This window comes from Nomascus leucogenys, chromosome 10 (genome assembly GCF_006542625.1).
Source record: "Nomascus leucogenys isolate Asia chromosome 10, Asia_NLE_v1, whole genome shotgun sequence".
NCBI classification, from domain to species: Eukaryota; Metazoa; Chordata; class Mammalia; order Primates; family Hylobatidae; genus Nomascus; species Nomascus leucogenys.
In genome coordinates this window covers 33,708,361-33,734,513 of record NC_044390.1, presented here as the reverse complement: position 1 = coordinate 33,734,513, position 26,153 = coordinate 33,708,361, and the positions used below count along the sequence as shown (strand labels likewise).

The following is a 26,153-nucleotide window of genomic DNA, read 5'->3' as shown; positions in this document are numbered from 1 at the left end:
ACTAAGTAGAGATGTCACATAGTTTGAAATCCAGATCTGGACTGAAAGAAAAAAAAAAAGTAAAATCTAGTTTAGGTCCCCCAACCTTGCATTTCTCTTCACCTAACACTTCATTATAATGATTGATTTGTCTGACTACTCTTTAGAAAACATGCTCCATAATGGCTGGGACCATGCCTCCCTGGTTTACTGCTAGATCTTCAGCACCAGGTAGAGTAGCTAGGACAAAGAAAGCACTAGGACATACTTATCAGACTGAACTGAAACCTCAAATTCTTAAGTGTTGATCTAGACAGCTATTCAGATGAGATCGGGCACCCTCAGGGTGATAGGGCCATAGGCTAGACAGCCACTCAAGATCAGTTCATCTGCCCTAGTTTAATTGTAATCTGTATTCATTCATCTCCCTGGCTCCAAACTCTTACCTCTGTACCCTGGCTTTCCCACGTGCCTTTCCTGGGCTAGGAGTTGGACCCAGTAGTTCCTGCAGAGATTTTAGAGTTGATCTATCTGTCAGAATTAGTTTTCCCATTGTCTCAACTGAGGATTCCCCATTCCAAGAGTAAGACACAGGAAAGAACCATGTTATTAAGTCTTGGAAGGTTAATGAGATTCAGATAGGCAGTGGGTAGGGGATGCTCATGAACAAAAGGCCCAGAAGTACTGTGGGAAAGAGCCAGAAAAGAGACTTGACTGGGACAGAGAAATGAGATAAAAGTTTGGCCAGATAAGGTAAGTAGAGAGCTTTGAATATCAGAACGGAGAGTTAGGGTTTAAAAGGAATGATAATGTGGAAGAACTGTAGATTCCTAACAGGAAAATTGTTTAGAGTGTAACTTCAGGGAGATTAATCTGGCAGCAGCCTACAGGATTAATTGAAGAGATAAGAGATCAAAGGCAAAAGGACCAGCTCAGCGGCTGTTGCAGTAATACAGGTGTGAAGAGATAAGAGAATTAACTAGACAGTGGAAATGGAAAGTCTCGGAGATGAAGATAAATGGAAAGAACTTAGTGAATGATTGGCTGGAAGGCAATGGAAGATTCAAAAATGACGCCTAGATTTTAAACCCTGGTGATAACTGGAAGACTAATAGTGCCCCTAATAGAAAAAGGGTCTTCGTTTTCTATGAAGAAAAATAAAACCGAAGAAGTTATTGCTCATATTACATTGGCTGTAGATCATCTCCTTGCTACAGTGTTCACAGCAGTGGTGATCTCTGAGCTCACCAAGCAACTTCTAATGTAATTTGACTTTAAAATATATTCCTTATTGGAGTCTTGCACTCCTCAAAGACACCAGAAAGACAGAGGTTTGGTTCCCTTAGTCACTTCATCTGGCTGCTAGTCAAGACAGCTGATTAGTCTCTAAATTATTGCACTTCAATGAACCTGTAGACTTTTCCTATCTCTCCCCAACCTGGAGAGGGGGAAGGGGGAAATTCTTTTTTTTTTTTTCTTTGTCTTTTTTTTTCTTCTTCTTCTTCTTCTTCTTTTTTTTTTTTTTTTTTTTTGTTAACCATTTCAGAGGTAAGTCTAAAGCAATAATTTTTCTTCCTACTGGCCACATTAACTTTACCAGTAAGTAAGATGGTGATTAGAAAGACAAAAGCACAAATTTCCCATATGAGCGATCATGTTATTTAATATCTTCCTAGATAGGCTTAATATCTCCCTGGATATTAATTTGGAATCACACATCATGGTCTCCATAAATATTTAAAAAAAACCACCACCACAACAAAAGTGACCCTGGTGTTATTGCAAAGAATTAATATAAATCAATATGGATTCAAGCTGTAAGAGTACATATAGATTAAATAATAGCCCGATAGTATTATAATAGTTCCGTGACAAATTTAGCTCCAATGATCCACTGATTCCAGGGCAATAAAATTTCAATGCAGTAAAATTTTATCACAACAAAAAATGTATGTACTTTGTTAAACTGTAATATATGCAGATACAGAACTACACAATTTTCACTTTATTGAAAAAGTAAAATAGTAATCAAGAATGCTTTTATTTCTTAAAATTTATAAATGAACTAAATTGCTGTGGTTTTTTTGACTGTCATGACTTGTCCAAAGTGGTCTGACAAAATGTACAATGTACTGTTTAAGAGGGTTGGTCACTTCTTTAAAACTTATTTTTTTAAGACGCTCATCCAGGCCAGGAGCCGGGGCTCACACCTGTAAACCCAGCACTTTGGGAAGCCGAGGCAGGAGGATTGCTTGAGCCCAGGAGTTCAAGACCAGCCTAGGCAACATGGCAAGACCCCATCTCTACAAAAGTAAAAAAATAAAAATAAAAATAAATCTTTTTATAATGCTCATCCAGCCGGGCACAGTGGCTCACACCTGTAGTCCTAACACTTTCGGAGGCCAAGGCGGGAGGATCACTTGAGATCAGGAGTTTGAGACCAATATGGCCAACATGGTGAAACCCTTTCTCTACCAAAAAATACAAAAAATTAGCTGGGCATGGTGATGTACACCTGTGGTCCCAGCTGCTCTGCTGGCGAGGCTGAGGTGGAAGAATCACTTGAACCCAGGAGCAGAGGTTGCAGTGAGCTGAGATCGGGCCACTGCACTCCAGCATGAGTGGCAGAGTGAGACCCTGTCTCAAAAAATAAATAAATAAAATGCTCATCCAAATATAAAATAGCAATATCAGTCATTAAAATGCATTGCTTCATAACTCTGTTTATCACAAGAATCCCTATAAACTGTATTATGCAGCTGCAAAATTCTTCACACTTTTGGCTTTTTTTTTTCCTCCAAGTCATCCATGTTAATAATTGACATTATTACAGTCATCTCAGATATGGAATTAACCAAGATCAATGGCTTATCTTTTGACTAACACTTTACTTCTTATAGTTAATGGCTCATCAAAGACATTCTTAAACAAAGATATAAATTTGTGTGATACATTGACAAGGTGTCATGTATGAGGTATGTATAAAGGGCCATTTTCTGGAACAACAATAGCAGTAATGATCTCATACATTCTCTAATCTTTACAGTAACACCATTTATAAGTGGAAAATTTTTTCAGGGAGTATGGAGCAGATTGGCAAAATGTTTCTTGTAAAAGAGAAAATTTGCGTAATTAACCCTTTTTACATAGAAATATTAGGAAGAAAACTTTAAACACAAAGAAAATGAGCTTATTTTATTTGGTGGCGGGGGCAGGTGGGGTTGCCTGAACATAAAAGATTAATTGTTTGAGGCCTAGCACTTTGGGAGGCTGAGGCAGGCAGATAACCTGAGGTCAGGAGTTCAAGACCAGCCTGGCAAACATGGAGAAACCCTGTCTCTACTAAAAATACAAAAAAAATAGCTGGGTGTGGTGGCATGCACCTGTAATACCAGCTACTCAAGAGGCTGAGGCAGGAGAATTGCTTGAACCCAGGAGGTGGAGGTTACAGTGAGCCAAGTTTGGGCCACTGCACTCCAGCCTGGGAGACAGAGTGAGAATTGGTCTCAAAAAAAATATATATATTAACTGTTTGCCTGTTACCTTCTAGCTCTTTGCCACATAGAACACACTGATATCACAGAACCGCATTCACAGTGAACATGGAGTTATGTTTTATTTTTATTTTACCTAATACTGGGTAACATCCATCTCCATTCTTGCATGACCTCCATCCATCCAGTTGCCCAGGCCAGAATGCTGAATCACCATAGCTTCCTCACCTTCCTCTCTGGCCACATCTGGGGAGTCACCAAGTTCTGCCAGGCCCACATATTTAACATCTCTCATAGGAGGCCCTTCCTCACCATTTTCACACTTCCTTCAGGCACTCATCTTTCTCACCCTGATGACTGCAACTGCCTTGGTCATGTACTTTCCCACTAGGCCCTCCAACACACTGCTATTAGAGTGACCTTTCTACAGCACATGTATTATGAGGGCCTCCGGTCAGAAAGCCTACAACACCCCCATTTCAGAGAAACACTTTCATGCAAACCTTGAAGACTGCTGAGAGAGGATGAGTCATTTCTTATAGGCAGGTAGCCCAGAAACCTGGGAGTGATGTCATCCAGACTCCACTTACTTTGGATACGCAAAGTTATTGAGTCCCCTCAGGGTGAACTTGACGGTTTTGACCAGATCCAGTGGTGGGAGAGGCAACCACTGGGACCGTAAGAGACAGTCCCCTTGGCCAAGCAGCTTGAGCAGCAGAGCCTCTTCAGTAATTGTGGAGTCTTCAACCTCAAGCGCTCCCTCCAGAGAAGGAGTGATTTCAATACACACCCAAAAGTCATGCCATGACCCTTCCTCATCAGTTGTAGCCCTCTAAGTAACATTGCAAAGACTCATACTTAATAAAAACTCTGTTCTTGCAGCAGGTGTTGTAGTATTTTTCCTCAGCCATTTTAGCCGTTTGGACACCAACTATTCTATTGCTGGCCTAACACAGAAGGTGTGCATCCTCTTTTCTCTGTGATGGAAACCTTGCTATAATACTAATTAAAACATGCAGTATAGCTGCTGAACATAGATTAAAGAATATATGGTAAATAGAGAAACACCAGCCCATGTGGCAAGAAAATGGCAATCTCCCATAGAGAGATGTGAAATGATAAAGGGTTAAGAAACTTCAGGAAGAATAAAATAAACTTTTAAAGGGAAAAAAATGATACCACTTCCTAAATTTGAAGGTTTTCCTCAAATAATAAAGCCTGTCATTAAACAGTAGAATGCTTACTGTTTACAAAACACATTCATATTTTCTCATTTAATTCCCAAAGCAATTCTATGACAAGTGATTCTGCCTTATACATGTGAACATTGACCCACAGAGAGAAATATCAATATGCTCTCAAATCTTGGAATTAAATGACAGTGCCTTGACTTAAATCAGTGTCTCAAGTCTCCTAATTCAGTGCACTTTCCAGTTTACCACATGCCGATTATGTAGGTGGCTGTAGATGGCATAAGATGTAGGGAAAATTTTTGTTTTACCTATAAATTATATATATTATATACTATAAACTATATGTAACAGACCCCCCCAAAAGGAGCATAAAATGGGTGCCATTTCCGATATAGTGATCACTTTCCAGATGGCATTTCAAGATCATAATTAAGAGCTTTTATCTGAATGAAGGCAAGGCCACTCATTATTGAAAGTGTTTTACTTTGCTGCGCATAACTGCAGACAGGTTTGGGGCTGCCTCTGTCACAATTTCAGTGGATGCTTAAATGGCCAAGATGCCAAGATCATTGCTAAAAACTTTCTCTGAAAATGCCACCACTTCTTTGACCTTCAGAATGCTGATATTATAATCAATGATGTATCAGGAACAAAACTATTTGCCTTGTTGCATTGTGTGTGTGTGTGTGTGTGTGTGTGTGTAGATATAGATACACACGTGTAGCAATAATAGTAAAGGCTGAAAAATAAGGGTGACTTCTATAAGTCTAATTGCAGGCACCTCTAAATTATTTCTATTATGAGAGTTGAAAGAAATAGCCTGCATTTCTCAGAACTGAAATTCACTGACAATCCAGCACTCATTTTAGCTACTTTTGCTTAAGCAAAATTTGAATTTATCTTTATTTTTCTGAATGGTTTCAATGGTCAAAAGACAAAAATACAAAGTGTTAACCAGCTTAATGTAATAATATTTAAAATCATTAAGGTACTTTATCTTTACAAAGTCCTGTTGTGTTATTTCCTTAATCATAAACAATCTTATAAGATAGAGAGGAGTTATCCCCGTTTTACGGATGTGAAAGCTGAAGTCTGTTGATTTGGCCAAGGTCATACAGCTTCTAGAATTGGCTGGAACCTGGTACTTCCCATTCCAAATCTCTGCACTAATTTATGGATTCTAAGGTGCCTACACACACACACACACACACACACACACCCTCTGTGACTTGCACAAAACGGAAATAACAAAGAAATACTTAAAAGCAGAACTATATAATGTAGTTATTTTTCTTGCTACTGACAATAAGTCTATTACGGAACCATATTTTATATGTGTATGTCTTCTTGTACCAGGTAGTGATGTTTATCTTATACCCGACTGCTAAAATATTGCATTTTTCAAGCATATGAACAGAGAATGTTCAGCTGCCTGAAAAGACCAGATTGACATAATATGAACTCTTTGTTTATTTTGTTTACTTACTGAATGGACACAGCTTCTGCCCTGTCCACAGCTGCTTTGTCCACAGTCTTAACCTTGTTGTGGAAGAATCACCTGTATGAGTGACTGGATAGTTAATTCTATACTCCTGTTTACCCTTGGGGTCTTCTGTTGAGAGTAAATCAGACATAGAAGCAGAGTGTAGAATAGTGGTTGCCAGGGGCTGGGAGTGGGAGTGGTTGAGTGGGGAGATGTTGGAGAAGGGGTACAAAGCTTCAGTTAGACAGGATGAATAATTTCTGAAGATCCATTGTATGGCATGGTGACTACAGTTAATAATAATATATTGTATACTTGAAAATTGCTAATAGATTAGATCTTAAATGTTCTCACCACAAAAAAATGTTGAGTATGTGAGGTGATGGATATGTTAATTAGCTTGATTTAATCATTTTACAATATATACGTGTATCAAAACATCACATTGTACACCATAAATATATGCAATTTTTATTTGTCAATTATTTAAATCAGATAATGCCTTTGAGTGTGAACAATATACCTGAATTAGGTTTAGACCATTGAGGCCAGGTGGATATGAACTCTAAAACAATGCATTTAGAAGGAGTATCATTTATTGAGAGCTTCTTATATGAAGAAACTGTTTAGTAGAGAGATGTGTTAATGCTTCACTAGGGACATCTGAAGGTCTATGCTGTCGAGCATTAAATCTGGGAAGATTAGTATTTAGAGTGTTCAATCTCTGAAGAATTCTCCTGTCTTATTCATTTCATTTCAGATAGCAAATTGGTATAAGATAATAGTGTGGAGGCCAGATTACATCCTTTTTTCTGGGGGGAAAAGAAACGTAATTCATGAAAGATATTTGTCCAGAGAAATGGCTCTATTAATATTGGGAACTGATACCTGGGTCACTTCAAGATACAGCAGAAACTTTGGTAGCAACATAAAATACGAAAGAAGACAATCCTATGACTTCATGCTGAAAGAGCCTTTTCCATAAATGCATCCCAGTGTTTGCAATGAACTTTAAGGTTTGTCATTTTCAAGACTTTTATTTTTTTATTTTCTGTTGCCCAGGCTGGAATACAGTGGCAAGATCTCGGCTCACTGCAACCTCCACCTCCTGGGTTCAAGCAATTCTCGTGCTTCAGCCTCCCAAGTAGCTGGGATTACAGGCATGCACCACCACACCCACCTAATTTTTATATTTTTAGTAGAGATGAGGTTTCACCATGTTGGCTAGGCTGGTCTTGAACTCCTGACCTCGGCCTCCCTAAGTTCTGGGATTACAGGCATGAACCACTGCACCCAGCCCAAGACTTTTAGAAACCACCCATACTTTCTTTTTTTTTTTTTTTTAAAGACAGTCTCACTCTGTTGGCCAGGCTGGAGTGCAGTGGCATGATCTCAGCTCACTGCAGCCTCTGCCTGCTGGGTTCAAGCGATTCTCCTGCCTCAGCCTCCCAAGTAGCTGGGACTACAGGTGTGTGTCGCCACACCCAGCTAATTTTTTTTGCATTTTTGATAGAAATGGGGTTTCGCCATGTTGGCCAGGCTGGTCTGGAACTCCTGACCTCAGGTGATCAGCCCCCCTCAGCTTTTTCAAAGTGCTGGGATTACAGGTGTGAGCCACCAGGCCCAGCCACCACTCATACTTTCAATGCATAAACAACTGGCAATGATCAGTCAACATATCAACAAAAACATAGAAGCTCATATTATTAAGTCTCTATCCTTTAATCAGTGCAATAGTTAAGGAGAGTTTACATGTGTGCTTTACTTCTAGTCAAACAAAAGCAATCACCTCTTTATCTCCTGATGAAATTATACCTTATTTGAGCATAAGCCAAGCACATTGTTGCTAGAGAAAGGAAAGAGAGATGGTGTTGAGTTTTCTAAACATTTGTGGCTCCATTTGTTGACAAAACCTTAAGATGTTTGAAAGCTGTGCTTCTGTTGCCGACAATGATAGTTGTTCCATTGGAAATTTAATTGTAAATGGGTTATGACACCCACCTCTTAAAATTTGCTCCAAGTGACCTTATCTCAGCTATTGTCAAAACGTGGCCCAGGGAGGGCCGTTGAGGCATCCCTTGTTCCTTCCCATCCAGTCCATAGAAGTAGGAATCACAAGATGATTGAAGTGGCATAGTGGCCAAAAGTGAGGAAGCTGCTTTCTATAGAAATGAGCTTCCTCCCAACAAAGAATTTCATTTCTAAATTGTTTAATTTTGGTTTTCAGGAGATTGTTTTGTGATCCTGGTGTGCTTCCTGCATCTGTTTAGTCTTAAGTGCTTCCAAAAACATTTTTCAAAATCCACTTCTGATTTTCTAATCCTTCCTAATACATGGACCACTAAAATACAACTCTTCTTTTTTTTAATCCTACCTTTGGAAATGCAAATGTGTGAGTCTTAAAAACAGATTGGGAAAAAAAACAAGTGAGGGCTGTTGGAAGCATAGTTTGAGTGATGGTGGTTCTAGTATTCATGCATCTTACAGAAAATTGCAAACGATGTGAGTTTTGTCACTTCCATACGAAAAGTTAGGACCTTTAAATTATAGCCACTGTTTATGTTGGATTGGGGCAAAATAAATGTATTGCACTCCCTCTGCTGGCTTTGAGGTGGCAACAGCTCATTAACCAGACTTATTTTTAGATGTATTTCTCCATTTTAAAACAGATAAAAATGGAGTGTGGGAAAAGGAAGCAAAAGCCGGAAAGTTGTTAATTTTATTATTAATTTAAAGTGTCAGAAAAACAAACATCTGCTTCACACAAATGGTTAGGATAAGCAAGAAAGCCAGCAGTTTTCAGGCCTTTCAGTGCTGTCCTAAGAAAAAGGATGGGGCCCCTTCTCTGTTTTCCCTGAGGCATGTCTCTAACAGTCTTTAAAAATGTACTCAGTTCCAGTGAGAACACGTAGACACAGAGAGGGGAACGTCACACACGGGGGCCTGTCAGCAGGTGGGGGGCAAGGGGAGGGAGAGCATTAGAACAAATGCCTAATGCACGTGGGGCTTAAAACCTAGATGATGTGTTGATAGGTGCAACAAACCACCATGGCACATGTATACCTATGTAACAAACCTGCACATTCTGCACATGTATCCCAGAACTTAAAGTAAAATAAAAAATTAAAAATTAAAAAAAATTACTTGGCCGGGTGCAGTGGCTCACACCTATAATCCCAGCACTTTGGGAGGCCAGGGTGGGCGGATCACATGAGGTCAGGGGTTCGAGACCAACCTGGCCAACATGTTGAAACCCCGTCTCTACTAAAAATGCAAAAATTAGCTGGGTGTGGTGGCAGATGCCTCTAATCCCAGCTACTCGAGAGGCTGAAGCAGGAGAATCGCTTGAACCTGGGAGGTGGAGGTTGCAGTCAGCCAAGATTGCGCATTGCACTCCAGCCTGGGCGACAAGAGCGAGAGACTTCGTCTCAAACAAACAAACAAACAAAAAAAATTATGCAGTTCCTTCGAATACTGAAATGAAATAATCTTTTCCCAGAGCTTACTGAACAACTTATTAGACTAGTATGTTTAGTATGTTCAAAACAGTCAGGGAAAGCAAAAACATTCCTTTGGCTTAGGGTGGGAGGAGGAAAAGGGTATCTCTATGCTAGTGTCAGAAAGAAACTAAAAGATCATCACACTGAAACTCCATACCTCAGGGGAGGCCACTTGCATCCATGAAAGAACATTACCTACAAGCCTGGAAGAGAATTATAGCACCATGGAATTTTAGAGCCAGAGGACCTAGGAAGCAACAGTCTACACATGAATGAGAAGGAGAGATCATCTGGAGAGGAAAATGCTCCAGATGTCAGGGCTCCCGAGGACCCCAGGCCCTGTTCCACTCTTGTTCATCATGCATGGGGAGGGTTTTCCTGCAAAGGCGACCTTCTGCTTGGGCATTGCTCTCTTTTCCATTCTTGCTTTCTTTCTTCCACAGGCGTCTGGATGCTAACCACATCAGCTATGTGCCCCCAAGCTGTTTCAGTGGCCTGCATTCCCTGAGGCACCTGTGGCTGGATGACAACGCTTTAACAGAAATCCCCGTCCAGGCTTTTAGAAGTTTATCGGCATTGCAAGCCATGACCTTGGCCCTGAACAAAATACACCACATACCAGACTATGCCTTTGGAAACCTCTCCAGCTTGGTAGTTCTGTAAGTTTTATTGATTTTGCTCTCTATTAACAGTTTCTAATGTCACTGGAAGACCTTGGCCTTAAAATGCTGGCTCTTCAAAACTTAAATGGGGACATTTTAAGGGAGGAAAACCTCCTGAGCCCCTCCCCAAAATGACTTATAAATGCTCCAATTGTGTAAATGACTTAAACAATACTTATCAAGTACCTGCTAGGTGCCAAGCATGGCAGGGCATACAAAGATAATGAAATATGACCTCTGCCTTAGAGAAGCCCATTGCATATTGCACAAGGAGTCACCGCACTGTACAGTTAGTACAGTAACCTAAGTTAATAAACATTCCTTATTTTTAAAAATAATTGATAATTCAGGTCAAATTGAAAGATGCTCTTCTTATTATCTAATAAGAACTTTTTGAACCCTTACCAAGGAAAGAGAAGTGAGAACAAATGATGTAACTGCTCAATGAGTTCTTTTGCCCGCTGCCCAAATAGAGCCAATTTATTAAGACAAGAGAATTGCAATAAAGAGTAACACACAAGGCTGGCACAGTGGCTCATACCTGTAATCTCAGCACTTTGCGAGGCCAAGGCGGGTGGATCACTTGAGGTCAGGAGTTCAAGGCCAGCCTGGCCAACATGGTGAAACCCCACCTCTACTAAAAGTACAAAAATTAGCTGGGCGTGGTGGCACACACTTGTAATCCCAGCTACTAGGGAGGCTGAGGCCGGAGGATCAATTGAACCCAGGTGGCCGAGGTTGCAGTGAGCCAAGATTGTGCCACTGCACTCCAGCCTGGGGAAGAGAGTGAGACTCTGTCTCAAAAAAAAAAGAAAAAATAGTTAACACACATATAGCCAGCTCAGTGGCAGACTAGAGTTTTATTATTACTCAAATCAGCCTCCCTGAAAATTCAGAGGCAAGAGTTTTTTAAAGATAGTTTGGCTAGCAGGGAGCTAGGGAATGGGGAATGCTGATTTGTTGGGTCAAGGATGAAATCATAAGGGGTTGAAGTTGTCCTCTTGCTCTGAGTCAATCCTGGGTGAGGGCCTTAAGACCATATGGGCCAGTTTACCCATCTGGGTGGTTCCAGGTGATCTATCAGAATGCACGGTCTGAAAAATATCTTGAACACCAATCTTATGTTTTACAATAGCGATGTTACCTATAGGAGCAACTGGGGAGCTTAGGAGTCTTGTGGCCTCTGGCTACCTGACTCCTAAACCATAATTTCTAATCTGTGGCTAATTTGTTACTTCTACAAAACCAGCCTAGTCCCAAGGCAAGGAAGGAGTTTGTTTCAGAAAGAGACTGTTATCATTTTGTTTCGAAGATAAACTATAAACTAAATTCCTCCCAAAGTTAGTTCGGCCTATGCCCAGGAATAGACAAGGGCAGCTTGGAGGTTAAAGGCAAGATGGAGTCAGTTAGGTCAAATCTCTTTCATTGCCATATTTTTCTCACTGTTGTATTTTTGCAAAGGTGGTTTAATTGACAGCATATTATGCATTTGCACAGCTTTTTCCCACCTTATGTCTAGATTTCATTATTTTAGTAAATCAAAGATGATTCTCAAACAAGTAATAGTTTGAAAAATAATCAGTCTTCCTTAAAAATGTGGCAATATGACCCCCACATGTATAATATAATAACCAATCAACGAGGAAGGCTTCTTCTCACTGTTTCTCTCTTTGCTTCATGCCCACCCACTGGCCCACCGCTTCCTTCAATCATTCCACTTGATGACATATCTGTCCCTTGCACTGTAGTATATACTCCTTTGAGGGCTGGCCAATATCTTCTTTATCTTTTTAGGTTCCCCTAAATCTCCTTCCTCTTATGCTGCATGTAGAAGATCCTCAATGAATATTACATAAATCTCACCTAAAACCGAAATTTATTTATTAGAAAAAAAATCTTAGTATGGAAGGAAAAGAATTTTTTGTGATATAAAAAAAGTCTACACTGAATTTCACATATAAAGATGATGCTACTGACCCACCAGAAGCTGGGTATGTGCTTTAATTTCTTTTCCTCCACTAGAGGAAATGGATTTATACAGATCCAGCTGTACTTTTTCACCCTATCCTCCTTAAGCCCATTTTCTAAAATCCTTTTGAGAGTTGGTCCAGTTTTCAGTTGTGCACAGCTGTTCTCACTGGCTCTGACCTAACTGACTTACCAATTGAGCCAAAGATGATAATTATATACACTAATACTGTGTCAAGATAACTAATCTCCTTGGGTAGCAGAAAAATCTGATTACCATTGCCTGTGACTGAAATCGTTGTTTCCTGTTGACCTGTGCCCCCGCCCTGGGAAGGTAGCCATTGTAGGCCTTCAGCTTTATTAGAAAATGTTCTTGCTACAGCTATCCTCCAGGTGTCAATGATGGTCAGTATATGTGTTTAACATCCTATATCCCAAAGCCATGCTGAACAAACTATGCTTACAAATATGCCTTGAGAATGTAAATTAGTTCAACCATTGTGGAAGACAGTGTGGCAACTCCTCAAAGACCTAAAGACAGAACTACCATTTGACCCAGCAATCCCATTACTGGGTATATACCCAATGGAATAGAAATAATTCTATTACAAAGACACATGCATGTGTATGTTCACTGCAGCCCTATTCACAATAGCAAAGACATGGAATCAGCTGAAATGCCCATCAATGATAGACTGGATAAAGAAAATGTGGTACATACACACCATGGAATACTATGCAGCCATAAAAAAGAACAAGATCATGTCCTTTGCAGGAATATGGATGGAGCCCATTATCCTTAGCAAACTAACACAGGAACAGAAAACCAAATACTGAATGCTCTCACTTAGAAGTGGGAGTTAAATGATGGGAGCACACATGGACACACAGAGGGTAACAACACACACTGGGGCCTATCAGAGGGTGGAGGGTGGGAGGAGGAAGAAGATCAGGAAAATAACTAATGGGTACTAGGCTTAATACCTGGGTGATGAAATAATCTTTACAATAGACCCCCATGACACAAGTTTACCTATGTAACAAACCTGCACATGCACCCCTGAAATTAAAAGTTAAAAAAAAAACAGCCTTGAAACCCAAACTTACTTATATCAATTCTGTTGCTCATATTATTATACACACCCTGATGTCCCAAAGCTAAAGGTAAAAAACTGTGACTGTCTTTTAAATTCTATGGTATAGAATCATCTGTGGTATGAACGAATGCAGCATATAGCCATTTTTTATGTTGGCTTCTTATAATTAGTGCACTCTTCAGTATATGTTTCTTTGGATTTCAGCTATCAAAATGTTAAGTGTGCTCTGTGCAGTGTGCCTTCCTAACTATCTGTAATGTTCTACCGCAGACATCTCCATAACAATAGAATCCACTCCCTGGGAAAGAAATGCTTTGATGGGCTCCACAGCCTAGAGACTTTGTGAGTTGACCTTTTATTTGTTTCCCTTTTTTCAATATTTTCATGAATATTCTGAAAGAATCAAAATAGTCTTAAAGCCAAACTTTGTTTGGTTTGGTTAATTGCCCAAGCTTTCAACAGATATTTACAGTGGCATTATCTTACACACACAACCCCCACAGAGCTAAACAATAAAACTGGGATTTTATTTTAATCTAATGAGAGTGATAAATTAGTCAGAATCATTATAAATTAAATCAGATGTTCTCTACTAAGCAGTGACTATTTGCTTAGAAACGTGTAGTCTCTGTCAAGGATCACTCAGGCTCACTGTTCATGAGTCTGGTACTCCCTGCTGAATGAGAGGATGCAGGCCAGGCCAATGCCTGCATCTTCAATCTCAGATGAACAGGCATCTCTTTAGGAAACAGTGATGGCTCATGCTAAAGCAATTCAAAAGATGAAAAAGGGACTGGGCATGGTGATTCATGCCTGTAATCCTAACACTTGGGAGGCCAATGCAGGAGGATTGCTTGAGCCCAGGAATTTGAGGCTGCAGTGAGCTGTGATCATGCCACTCAGTGCACTCCAACCTGGGTGACAGAGAAAGACTTTGTCTCAAAAAAAGAAAAAAGAATGAAAAGTAATAGCAGCTACTATTTATTGAATATATCTATAATAAAATATTGCACTGAGCATTTGGCACACATTGTTTTAATTACTTCTTACAGCCATCCTATGAGAGCAGATATTACTATCCCATTTTAGGCTCTAGTGAGGTAAAGTTATTACATATGTAGTCAGTAGCAGAACTGAGATTTGCTTCATCCTCTAGTCTGATTCTGAAATCCATGTTTACTACTATATGCTACTTCCAAAGAATAAGTCAAAAGTTCAGTTCTTAATTGGTACCTATAGTAAAAATAGAGTCAAGCCAGCGGACCATATCCTAGACACTCTCACAGAGCCAAGGTAGAGGTTCTTGTGGGCCACACCAGGGCCCCAGGCTTTTCCCGGGGGAGGAGCTGCTCTTCATTGCCCTGTTGAGAAAGGTGTGATGAGACTGAGGTGATAGGCAGGGAGGGTCCTGAGTATGCTGGGAGAGGAGGGTAGTTGCAGCCATGTCACCATCCCTACCCTCACATTTTTAATGCTCAAATGCAATAAACCACACAGGTCACTGAATCTGCAATGCTGGCTCTGACCAGAACTGCAAAAGGAAAAGACCAAAGACCACTTCTCCTGTGCCCTTGGGGCCCACTGTTCATTTGCACACAGAGCTTAGGAATTTGTTCATGATCAATTTAGCTTCTAACCAGATCTGGGTTACTAATTTCCTGAGGGACCCTGTGTTGCTGGTATTCTTCTAGCCTATGAGCACTAACAGCTCTTTCCAGGGTTATTTAACTCACCCTGTGTTTCTTCTTAGGTGGCAAAGATGGACTTGTTCAGGCAGGACCTTTATGTCAACTTAATGGCATAGACAAGCAGTTCCCATCAGCTGCTAGGAAAAATTAGAACTCTTATCTACACAGGGCTGGGCTCAGAAATCTCAGCAATGGAAATCACCTTCCAGCCCTTTTGAACAATAACAGGAATGAAAAACAAGATGGGCTTTGATGGGTATTTCCATAAATAGTCTTTTTTTTCCCTCAATGTTTGGGATTGCATGTAAATAACATAGAGCAAAACATGTCAGGGAAAAGTTCATGTGAGTCTTATTGTCTCTCCTTCCCCTACCTTGCCCAGGGCTACAGATGATAAGCAATTTGGTTATTCCCAGCCTCTTCCTTTCCCTACTAGAAATCCAAGTAATTTATAAGGGTCCAATCCTTGTTTAATCAAAACAGAGCATCTGGAGAGATTTACAAACAGGAAGAAAATTTATGTCTACAAAAGACATGCATTTCCTGCCTGCAGTATAGCTTAAGGATGGTTTGTGCCAGACAAGTAGGTACCTTGATTCATGTTTAACTCAGTCAAATTATCTCTCTCTTTAAATTAAATAGCAATTCTTCACAGAGGAGGATCTAACCACATCTGATTGCCTGACCAAAAGGTTTTTCTGCGTCATCTGGGAAATCTGCCATTCCCAGAGACCAGGAGGCAATTACTTTTTCATATGAAGATCTAGATATAAGGTAGAGTAAGTCTGTAAAGCACTTGTGAGTAATGAAATTGAAAAGCCAATTGTGCTATAACAGATACAGAAACTAATGATTTGAGATAATTTGACCACTTCATCTCTGGCCTTGAGGGATAACATAGAGCTTTGCTGCACAGATCAAGGAAAACATCCTATTTCTGAATTATTTGTGACTCCTTGAAGAAATTCTAGACCAAATGTCCTTTCTGAAAGTACCCTGTCTCACATAAACCTCTCCAGAAACAAGGTTCATCCTGGACTTCAGGCTAGGAGGGATGTGGGAACCCTGTGAAAGTCAAGGACAAAGCAGCCCTGCAAGATTTCATATCACAAGGGAGTGAAGGAGGGAACAAGAAAAGGGATGTGATCCAGGAGCCCTGAGGAGTGCAAATTCACGCTGGCCAATTAGTGAGCCCGGTTCAGTTGAAGAGCTCCATCAGCTAGCCATCAACACCTGGCCAAAGAGACTTCCTTTCTTTTTTAGACACCCCAGTGCCATTGAGTCCTGACTCTCAAATTTCTCATGATTATTCAAATGACCATTTTAATGCAGATACTTATAGAATGTTGATAGTCAGCAAGCCAAGAAAATCTCTTTCCATAAAGAAAAGCAATGAGAACTTCCATTAGTCTTATGGGTTCCTTGAAATCGCATGTTAACTTTCCTTGTAAATAGAGTATATATGAAGTTTTAAATAAAAAACTGAAAATACTGTGTACTCATTTTCAGAGATTTAAATTACAATAACCTTGATGAATTCCCCACTGCAATTAGGACACTCTCCAACCTTAAAGAACTGTAAGTAGGACAATTTTAATGGGAGAACTTTACCCTTTTGTGAATTTATTTAAAAATACATGTGATTGTTTTACATAATATGACTTGCTAGAAAATTTTGTTTATATAAATAATGATAAAGTACACTTGAAATATATTTTAATTGATTCTATCTCTAGCAAATACCAGATAATATTTTTTATTTATGCTGAGTTTTTCTAACATATATATAAAAGAAATACAAATATTTCTGTAAGTCATATTCTTTTCTCTTTTTCTAAGCCATACATACTCTCCCAACATTTATATACTTTATGGATTTGTAGATTTTTAGTAGTAGACTAAAATGGAATTTAGTTGCTGAGCATTTCTGAGAACTTGAACATTTCTGGGTTGCATAAGTCTAGAAATAGATGAATCAAACTGTCTGTGCCTAGTAAAGTATGAGATGCATTCACATACATTGAAGCTGACCCTTGAACAACTAGGGGTTAGGGACAACAACCCTTGCACAGTAGAAAATCCACGTATAACTTTTGACTTCTTAAAAACTTAACTACTAATAGCCTAATGTTGGCCAGAAGCCTTACCAATAATATAAACAGTCTATTAACACATATTTTGTATATGTATTCTGTACTGTATTCTTATAATAAAGTAAGCTAGAGGAAAGAAAATGTTATTTAAAAAATTCTAAGGAACAGAACATATATTTACTATTTATTAAGTGGAAGTGTATCATCATAAAGGTCTTCATCCCTGTCATCTTCACATTGAGGAGGCTGAGGAGGAAGAGGAAGAGGGATGTTTGTCTTGTTATCTCAGGGGTGGCAAAGGCAGAAGAAAACTCACATATAAGTGGAGCCATGCAGGCCAGCTCAATGGGTCATGCCTGTAATCCTCGTGCTTTGGGAGGCCGAGGCAGGCAGATTACTTGAGGCAGGAGTTCGAGACCAGCCTGGCCAACATGGTGAAACCCCATCTCTACTAAAAATACAAAAATTGGCCGGGCCTGGTGGCACATGCCTGTAATCCCAGCTTCTTGGGATGCTGAGGCATGAGAATTGCTTTGAACCAGAGGGGCGGGGATTGCAGTGAGCCGAGACTGCACCACTGCACTCCAGCCTCGGAGACAGAACAAGATTCTGTCTCAACAACAACAACAAAAAAGTGGATCCATGCAGTTTAAATCCATTTTGTGCAAGGGTCAACTGTATTTCATTTGTAAATGTTTAATGAATCTTATTTAATTCTAAAACCCCACAATTTTACTAAAGAAAAGCTGACTTTCAGCCATTGGTTTGCATATACTGCCTTTTAGATGATAAAATTTAATTAGCTTTTTCATATCTAAAAAGATAAATAACCTATGTGAGTAATGTTCTAACACTTGGAAAGGAAAGTAAACACAGAACCTCATTCCCCTAGCAGTGAGAAATAAGACATACAGCTAAAGGAGACACAGAGGAGCTTGTTTATAAGAAAAACCATTAGGGTGTTCTGACTCAGGAAATCCCATGTGTGGCTTAGCTAGGCAGTGGCTTCATGGCATGGGGTCACCTCATACAGCCACAGGCCCAAATAAGCTCCAAAGATCATTGAATCTGCTTCTCAGCCATTCAGACAACATCAACAACAGCAGATGACAATCAGCTCATAACTACAGACTCACTGAGCTAGGGCACCTTTCTTCAAGTCAGAAAATTTTGTCCTCATAAGGAGACTACTTAAATCTTTACTTCACTGCAGCTTAAGTCAATTTTCTCTTCTAGCTTCAAATGGGGTCAGTAGGAGTGATCATAATCTCTCCAAAAATGGTTTCCTCTCTCTCAGCCTTTTATACAATGATGCTCTATTGGATATTAACAGATTTTCTTCTTATAACATTAGACTGTAAGTTTCCATGAAGTGCAGTTATTATTTTCAGATTCTTTATTTCTCTTCTAAGATGACAGCACATGACTTTTTTTTATCCCCTAGAGAGTAAATAACAGCACCTAAGTTTCAAGATGCATAGAGGAATTTAATATTGTCCTTTGGTTACTAAAGGTTCTGATTATTGCCGCTGTTGTCAGGGTGGGGGACTCTATTAAATAATTTTACCCCACACAGGATTTTTTATAATGTTTTTTCTCTTTCTAGAGGATTTCATAGCAACAATATCAGGTCGATACCTGAGAAAGCATTTGTAGGCAACCCTTCTCTTATTACAATGTAAGTGACCGTAATGCTTTTTGGTTTCTCCATCCTGAAATATAGCATATATTATACTTTTAACTACAATGAATATTCTATATTTGCCTGAGTTTTGTCTCAGTCAATCTAAGAGTTCATACAGAAAAGTATATATGCATGTATTTTGCCAGGTTCTAGCTGAACACTGAAATAATATTAAAGATTTTTTTAAAGATCACATTATGATTGGTATCTCCAGATGTGCTAGGTATCTTTAAAATAATCTTGTAAAATGCTTTTGATTACCTCTATTTTCTAAGGATAAAACTGACTTTTAGAGCATTAATGTCAAGTCTGCATAGTCATTCTGAACCCAAACCCAAGTATACTAGAAATATAAATTATTATATACAAATGGATGTCTTTTACAGCAATAGACTCCAGCCTAAATTGATGGTAGGGGTTTTATACTGTTTTGTGCTAAGCCTCTATCTCCATTCATTATTATGCCCAAACATTCACATTTATACAAACTAGGATGTAATTCTAGAACGATAAATAATGTTTTAGAATGGTGTATATAAGGATTTATATGCCATAAAAGAATAAAATAGGCCAGGCACTGTGGCTCATGCCTGTAATTCTAACACTTTGGGAGGCCAATGCAGGAGGATCACTTGAGCCCAAGAGTTGGAGGTTACAGTGAACTATGATCACGCCTCCGCAGTCCATCATGGGCAACAGAGCCCTGTCTCAAACAAAAGGATAAAATAGAGTTACAACTACAAGTATAACTAATTTTATGTTTCACATTTAATACAGTAGAATGATGATATATAGTTCTGAGTATGAGGCTGGCTCTTAGACAAAAGGCTCCTCTTGGAGGCAGATTTGGAACACCATCAAACCTGAGGTTGTGAATGAGAAGCCTGAATATAGAAGAGGAGAGTAAGGACAACTGTTAAACATGACTCTAGGGGCACTTCTCAGCAGATGCTGGTCCTGTGCCAACTGGATTGACGGGCTTTCTGGGACCATGTGGTATTTGTCACAAATGAGCGGGAGTCCCAATTAGCCTTGACAACCGGAAGAAAAAAAACTATTCATTGTTTCTGAAATGTTCTGGCAATATTTTGGCAAACTAAGAGTTTTAAAGTACATTGACAATAAACATTAGCCCTCATTAGAGAGTATTTGCGTATTAAGAGGTTGGCAAATTACATTGCCTTTGCTCCTCCTTCTGCAGCCACAGTACTGGTTTTTCGTCACTCTTTTGATATGCTAATACTCCTGAGGAACTAGCGGCGCCAACCCCCACCCTATATATATTAGAGCTCCTATCCACTATTTGACAGTGGTGACCACTTTCTCCCGGAAACTCTCCTCTCCTTGCTCCTGCATCTGTTTCCATCTCTTCAAAGCCCACATTTCTGTGAATGCTTTCCAGGTCCAGTTGGCTACCCACTCCTCATTTCCACCTCTGTAGTCCCCATCCTATCCATACCTCCTGACCTCCACTGCACCAGCCTCTCTGCCAGCCATGACATCTAGATTTTCACCAGTCTGCATGAGGCTGGCCTCCCTCCCTTCACCGTTGACGGCGCTCATCTTCCTTGAAGCACAGCAACCATCTTGTTACTTCTGCTGTGAAACGTGCGTTCAGGATGTCTATTTCCACTAAATGCAAACTCCTCACGCTGACATCCACAGCCTAAGGCCACACATGGCCTAAGCCAACCCTGTCAACCAGTTCTCCAAAGCTCTCCTCAATCACCCTAAGTCATAAACCAGACTGACTAAGTTATGTTCATGAAACAAAGCTCTTTTCTTATTTCCTTTGCTCCTACGATCCCATTCCCTCACGATGCTTCTTGAAATTCTGTCTTTCAGGGCCCATTTCAAATGCCATTTCTTGAAGTTTTTTGTAATCTCTCCCAAACATATGACAGAGTTCCCTCCTGAGAACCCCAAAATTCCTTATGAGTGTTTATGATACTTCTGTCTTATGCACACAAGCATGTATATTCATATCTGCCCAGTGTGTGTGTGTGTGTGTGTGTGTATATATATACATAGACATACATGCATATATATACATACAATATATATGCATATAATTGTGTTCACATACATGTACGTGTATATATATACACATGTATATATACACACATACATATATACACATATACACATGTATATATACACACATATACACATACATATGTATATATACACACATGTATGTGTGTATATATGTATGTGTGTATATATACATGTGTATATATACATGTATATATACATGTATATGTGTATATATATACATGTATATGTGTATATATACATATATATACATGTATATGTATATATACATATATATACATGTATATGTATATATATACACATATACATGTATATGTATATATATACATATATATGTATATGTATATAGTGTGCCCAGTGTGTGTGTATATATATACACACACTATATATATATATATATATACACACTATATATATACACACACTATATATATATATATACACACACAGGGCACACTATATATATACATACGTGTATATATATACACGTATATATACACATATATACGTGTGTGTATATACACACACGTATATATACACATATATACATGTGTGTGTATACACACACGTATATATACACATATATACATGTGTGTGTATACACACATATATACACATATATACATATGTGTGTGTATATACATACGTATGTGTATATATATACGTATGTGTGTATATATTCATGTGTATATATATACGTACATGTATGTGAACACAATTATATGCATACGAGTACATGGTATAGCTAAGAGCTAATAAGATATTAAGAGGAAAGCTCCATTTTTCATCATAAGGCCCATATTCCAGCTCCAGCTCTTTCTCTTACTTATTAATCCCAAGAGAAAAGAAGAGCTCAATGGGTAGGACAGAAGAGGATTTAGGTTTGTTGGGTAGCAACTGTATCCCAGGTTCTGTTTCAAATGTTACACATGCATTAGCTCTTTGAATTCTTATGCAAACCCTACCACTAAGCATTATTATCTCAGCTTAACAAATTAGAAAATTGAGGCTCTGGGAGGTAATGAGATTGCCAAGGTATCTCAGCCTCAATTTTCTCCTCCAAAAGTGAAGAAAATAGTATCTACACTATGAATCTCATAAAGTTGTTGCATGGACCAATTGAGCTATATATATATATATAAAGCTCTTGCATATATATATATATGCAAGAGATTTGTTAAGTAGAAAGTGATATGCTGTTATTTATTTGCTTTATCCCAACTGAATCTAGGCTCCTTTACCGCAGGAACATCTTCTTCTTCAAACCCCCAGCATCTAGTATAATGCCAGGCCCAAAGTGTTACCAAATGACAGCTTTCTAATGAATCAATCTTTAAATCCTTACATACCTACCCTCATACTTTAAACATGGTAGACATTAATGAATACTTTTTAAGTTTAATTGGACTAGAAGAATGACTCAGCTAAAAAGTATATGGCACTCCATTGACCAGGCAGTTTAAATACCATTACATTGAAAACATCTGTAAAACAAAATATTTTTTAAGCTCTAATAATGTCTCACCTTTTAAAACAATAATTAATTCAAGAAAATTCTAATTTTAGACATATGCCAGAATAGCTCATTTCCTCTCCAATAATTTGATGAGTCTCTTGCGTATGTTATGGTGACCAGCAGATATAATAACCTTCAGTAGATATCGATAGGTAGACTTCATCTTTCATTAATTAATGATCTGATTGCCAGTACTTTGAATTACCTTTTTGCCACTCAATGGATATTCTACAGATGTTGGAAGGAGAGGAAACTGTTAAGTATTCAGTTTACTTGCTTTTCTCCTTAGTAGCTATCACTCCTATCTCCCTTGCTGTCAGAAATCTTCAATTTTATATAGTACAGATTCCTTACCAAAAGTCTCATACTGTGAGTCAAAACACTTTTGAGTCTTGCCTGAAACCAAGGAATTGGGAATGTTATGTAATACAGTATAATCAAAATTATGTAAGTACATTTACTGTATTTGTTCAAATTTTGAACAGATATCCATCTTTCAAATTCTATACTAAGATATTAATTGCTGTTTGGGTTTCTTTTAGACATTTCTATGACAATCCCATCCAGTTTGTTGGGAGATCTGCTTTTCAACATTTACCTGAACTAAGAACACTGTAAGTTTCTATGTCTCTTATGGATCACTTTCCCTCTACAGGGTTGCTGTGAAAAGCCAAACGAATATTACAGGTTGAAGTGCTTTGAAAATGGCAATAAAAATTACCTGTTTAGAATCTTCTGCCAGTAATACTCATATACTCCTCTTTCTAGGACTCTGAATGGTGCCTCACAAATAACTGAATTTCCTGATTTAACTGAAACTGCAAACCTGGAGAGTCTGTAAGTACTGAGTAGACTCTTGACTTTGCCCAGAACATACACTGCCATTAGAGTTAGATCAGTCTTAACATCAGTGAGTCAAAATATGTCACTGTGTGATGCCCAAATGAAAGAATTATGTCTGGTTTGTGTTTTAACAGGACTTTAACTGGAGCACAGATCTCATCTCTTCCTCAAACTGTCTGCAATCAGTTACCTAATCTCCAAGTGCTGTGCGTATCAGTAAGGCAATAATGTTGTGTAAACAGGCAACTTCCATTTAGGGGTGAAATGGCAGACATGATTTCAGTAATCTCTTTAAAAGAGGAGAGAGTTCTTTCCTTGCAGGTCTGCAGGAGGTCAGGCCTCCTTTGCCCTCTTTGGTCCAGGCTCCCTGACATGATCCTGGTAACAAAGGGTAATGTACCCTTTGTTTTCTAAGTCCCAAACAAGCTCCCACTAGACTTTCAGCTGACACATGTTTTCTTTCAGAAAACATATGAACAGGCCAAAATCACTTCATTTCCCCCTCTAAAGGCTTTGCAGAGCAGAACAAAATAACATAATGGATCAACCACCCAATATGGATGCCAAAATCAAAAACTGAGATATCAGATCCACACAATCCTTGATAAAGGTGATCAAACATTCTTCCAGTATAGTTGTCAGTGCCATGTTCTAATGTTTCCTGTAATGGTTAAATAGCTTGCATATGTTATTTCAATTGACTTGGGACTTTTTTCCTCTGCCTTTCCCATGTGTTATGAAAAAAAGTAGTTTACATGGATTCAAGGAGCCGTGTTTTGACCTTCCATTTTCAGCCTTCTCCCTGAACTTCCACTCAACACAATTATTGTCCTCTCAAGCATTGTTGGGACTTAATGAAAGGACTCTTAATCTTTTGCCATGGCTCTGCACTCACATAGAAGGCACCTGTGGCAGTTGAGCGCCTGTAATTTCACCGTAAGCTTTACTTAGCGGCACTCGGAATGTTAAGTAGATAAACGGGAATGGCTGCCGCTGTGATTCTCCCTTGTCACTTCAGACTCCAGTTGCTCAATGATATGTGGGTGCAGTGACACTACATGATAGCCTTGGAGTCAGTGATTCACATCTGAAGGAGGGGAGTATAGAACAAATCTTTCTTCGCCCTACCCCACCCCACCCCATGAAGTGCAGCTACAGATAAGAAAGCAGAATTAGAGAAGTTAATTTGTTAAAGTCACAAGGCAAGAAAGAAGCGAGTTTGAATTCAAATACAATCAATTTGATTGAATAACTGGGAGAAAGTGTGTGTATATCAGGTGGTAGAAATTTGGGGGGCTATGTTAGAATTCTGCCTACCACACCCAGAACAGGTATAATCATCCCCATTTCTCCAGAAAACTGGCACAGTTATGAGATTAGGATTTTACATACTGGAGCTAGTAAGTAAGGGGCCAGTGTTTAAACTGCATCTCTCTCTGCTATGTCACACAATGAGTGGTAACCACTCAGGTCTAGAACTGCATGAATGGAGGCTCACTGGCAAAATGACTTTAAAAGCAAAGGCTGCGGAGCCAACTTTTCTGGTTCAAATCCAGGCTCTCAATATGCCAGCATAGGATCTTGAGCACATCATTATTCCTCCTGGAGCTCAGTTTCCAATTCTATAAAAGGAGATGTAGCCACTTCCTTCAGAGGGTTCTCATGAGGACTGATTAAATGACTACATGTCAAACAGTTACAGCAGCACCTGGGACACTGTAACTCTGAGTCAGTGTTAACTGTTATCATCTTTCTCACTTCCCTGGAACCATTATTCTTTCCTCGAGTTGGAACTTGAAAAGCCGGGAGGAATACACATAACATTCATAGTAGATCTTGCCATTTTCAAAGCACTTTCACCTATAAATATTCATTTGTTCTTCCCAATGACCCTCCAAAATGGTGTCTTCTCATTTAGGAGAACTGAGAAAGATATCAATGCTTAGCCAGTGTATCAACCAAGTAGAATTAGCTGAAGTTGAGACTAGAACCCAGGAGCCTCACCCCTAGTACAAGGTGCTTTATGTTCTCCTGGGAGTATAGATCTGAGAGCTCTCCCTCTTTGGCTAACTCATCCACTGAGTACTTGTTGCATGAGGAAATTTCACTGTACATGACTAGTTTTGCATCACGTGCATGGGAATTATTTAGCCCATTCTGTAGGCTATGTGGAACTTTCCCCACTTACTAGCTGGTCAACTTAGGCAAGTCATTTCATATTGTATGGGTAGAATTACAGTGTCTCCCTCATAAGGTGGCCACAGGGATTAAACCAGATAATTCAAGTAAAGCTATAAACATGGTACCTTTATATAAGAAGTGCTTGGCAATGGGCAAAGGATTCCCTGTTTAATAAATGGTGCTGAGAGAACTGGCTAGCCATATGCAGAAAATTGAAACTGGATCCCTTCCTTACACCTTATACAAAAATTAACTCAAGATGGATTAAGACTTAAATGTAAAACTCAAAATATAAAAACCCTAGAAGAAAATCTGGTCAATACCATTCAGGACATAGGCATGAGCCAAGATTTTATGATGAAATTGCCTAAAGCAATTGCAACAAAAGCAAAAATTGACAAACGGAATCTAATTAAACTAAAGAGCTTCTGCACAGCAAATGAAATTATCATCAGAGTGAACAGACAACCTACAGAATGGGAGAAAATTTTTGCAATCTATCCATCTGCCAAGGGGCTAATATCCAGAATCTACAAGGAACTTAAGCAAATTTACAAGAAAAAAACAACCTATTAAAAAGTGGGCAAAGGATATGAACAGACACTTCTCAAAAAAAGACATACATGCAGCCAACAAACACATGAAAAATAGTTCAACATCACTGATCATTAGAGAAATGCAAGTCAAAACCACAGTGAGATACCATCTCACACCAGT

The 26,153-nt window shown here is 39.0% G+C and overlaps 1 protein-coding gene across 3 annotated transcripts in view; it reads left to right on the top strand.

Annotated features, from left to right (window-relative positions):
• Positions 1-26,153, top strand: part of LGR5 (leucine rich repeat containing G protein-coupled receptor 5) — a 151,158-nt gene that overhangs the window by 108,334 nt on the left and 16,671 nt on the right. Inside the window, exons 5-11 of one of the 3 annotated variants that reach the window (XM_003259544.3) lie at positions 10,093-10,308; positions 13,647-13,718; positions 16,574-16,642; positions 18,764-18,835; positions 22,955-23,026; positions 23,181-23,249; positions 23,390-23,461. In XM_003259544.3, coding sequence (XP_003259592.2) covers positions 10,093-10,308; positions 13,647-13,718; positions 16,574-16,642; positions 18,764-18,835; positions 22,955-23,026; positions 23,181-23,249; positions 23,390-23,461 — 642 coding nt within the window. The remainder of the gene's footprint in view (positions 1-10,092; positions 10,309-13,646; positions 13,719-16,573; positions 16,643-18,763; positions 18,836-22,954; positions 23,027-23,180; positions 23,250-23,389; positions 23,462-26,153) is intronic. The other 2 variants (XM_003259545.3, XM_003259546.3) reach the window with 2 other exon arrangements.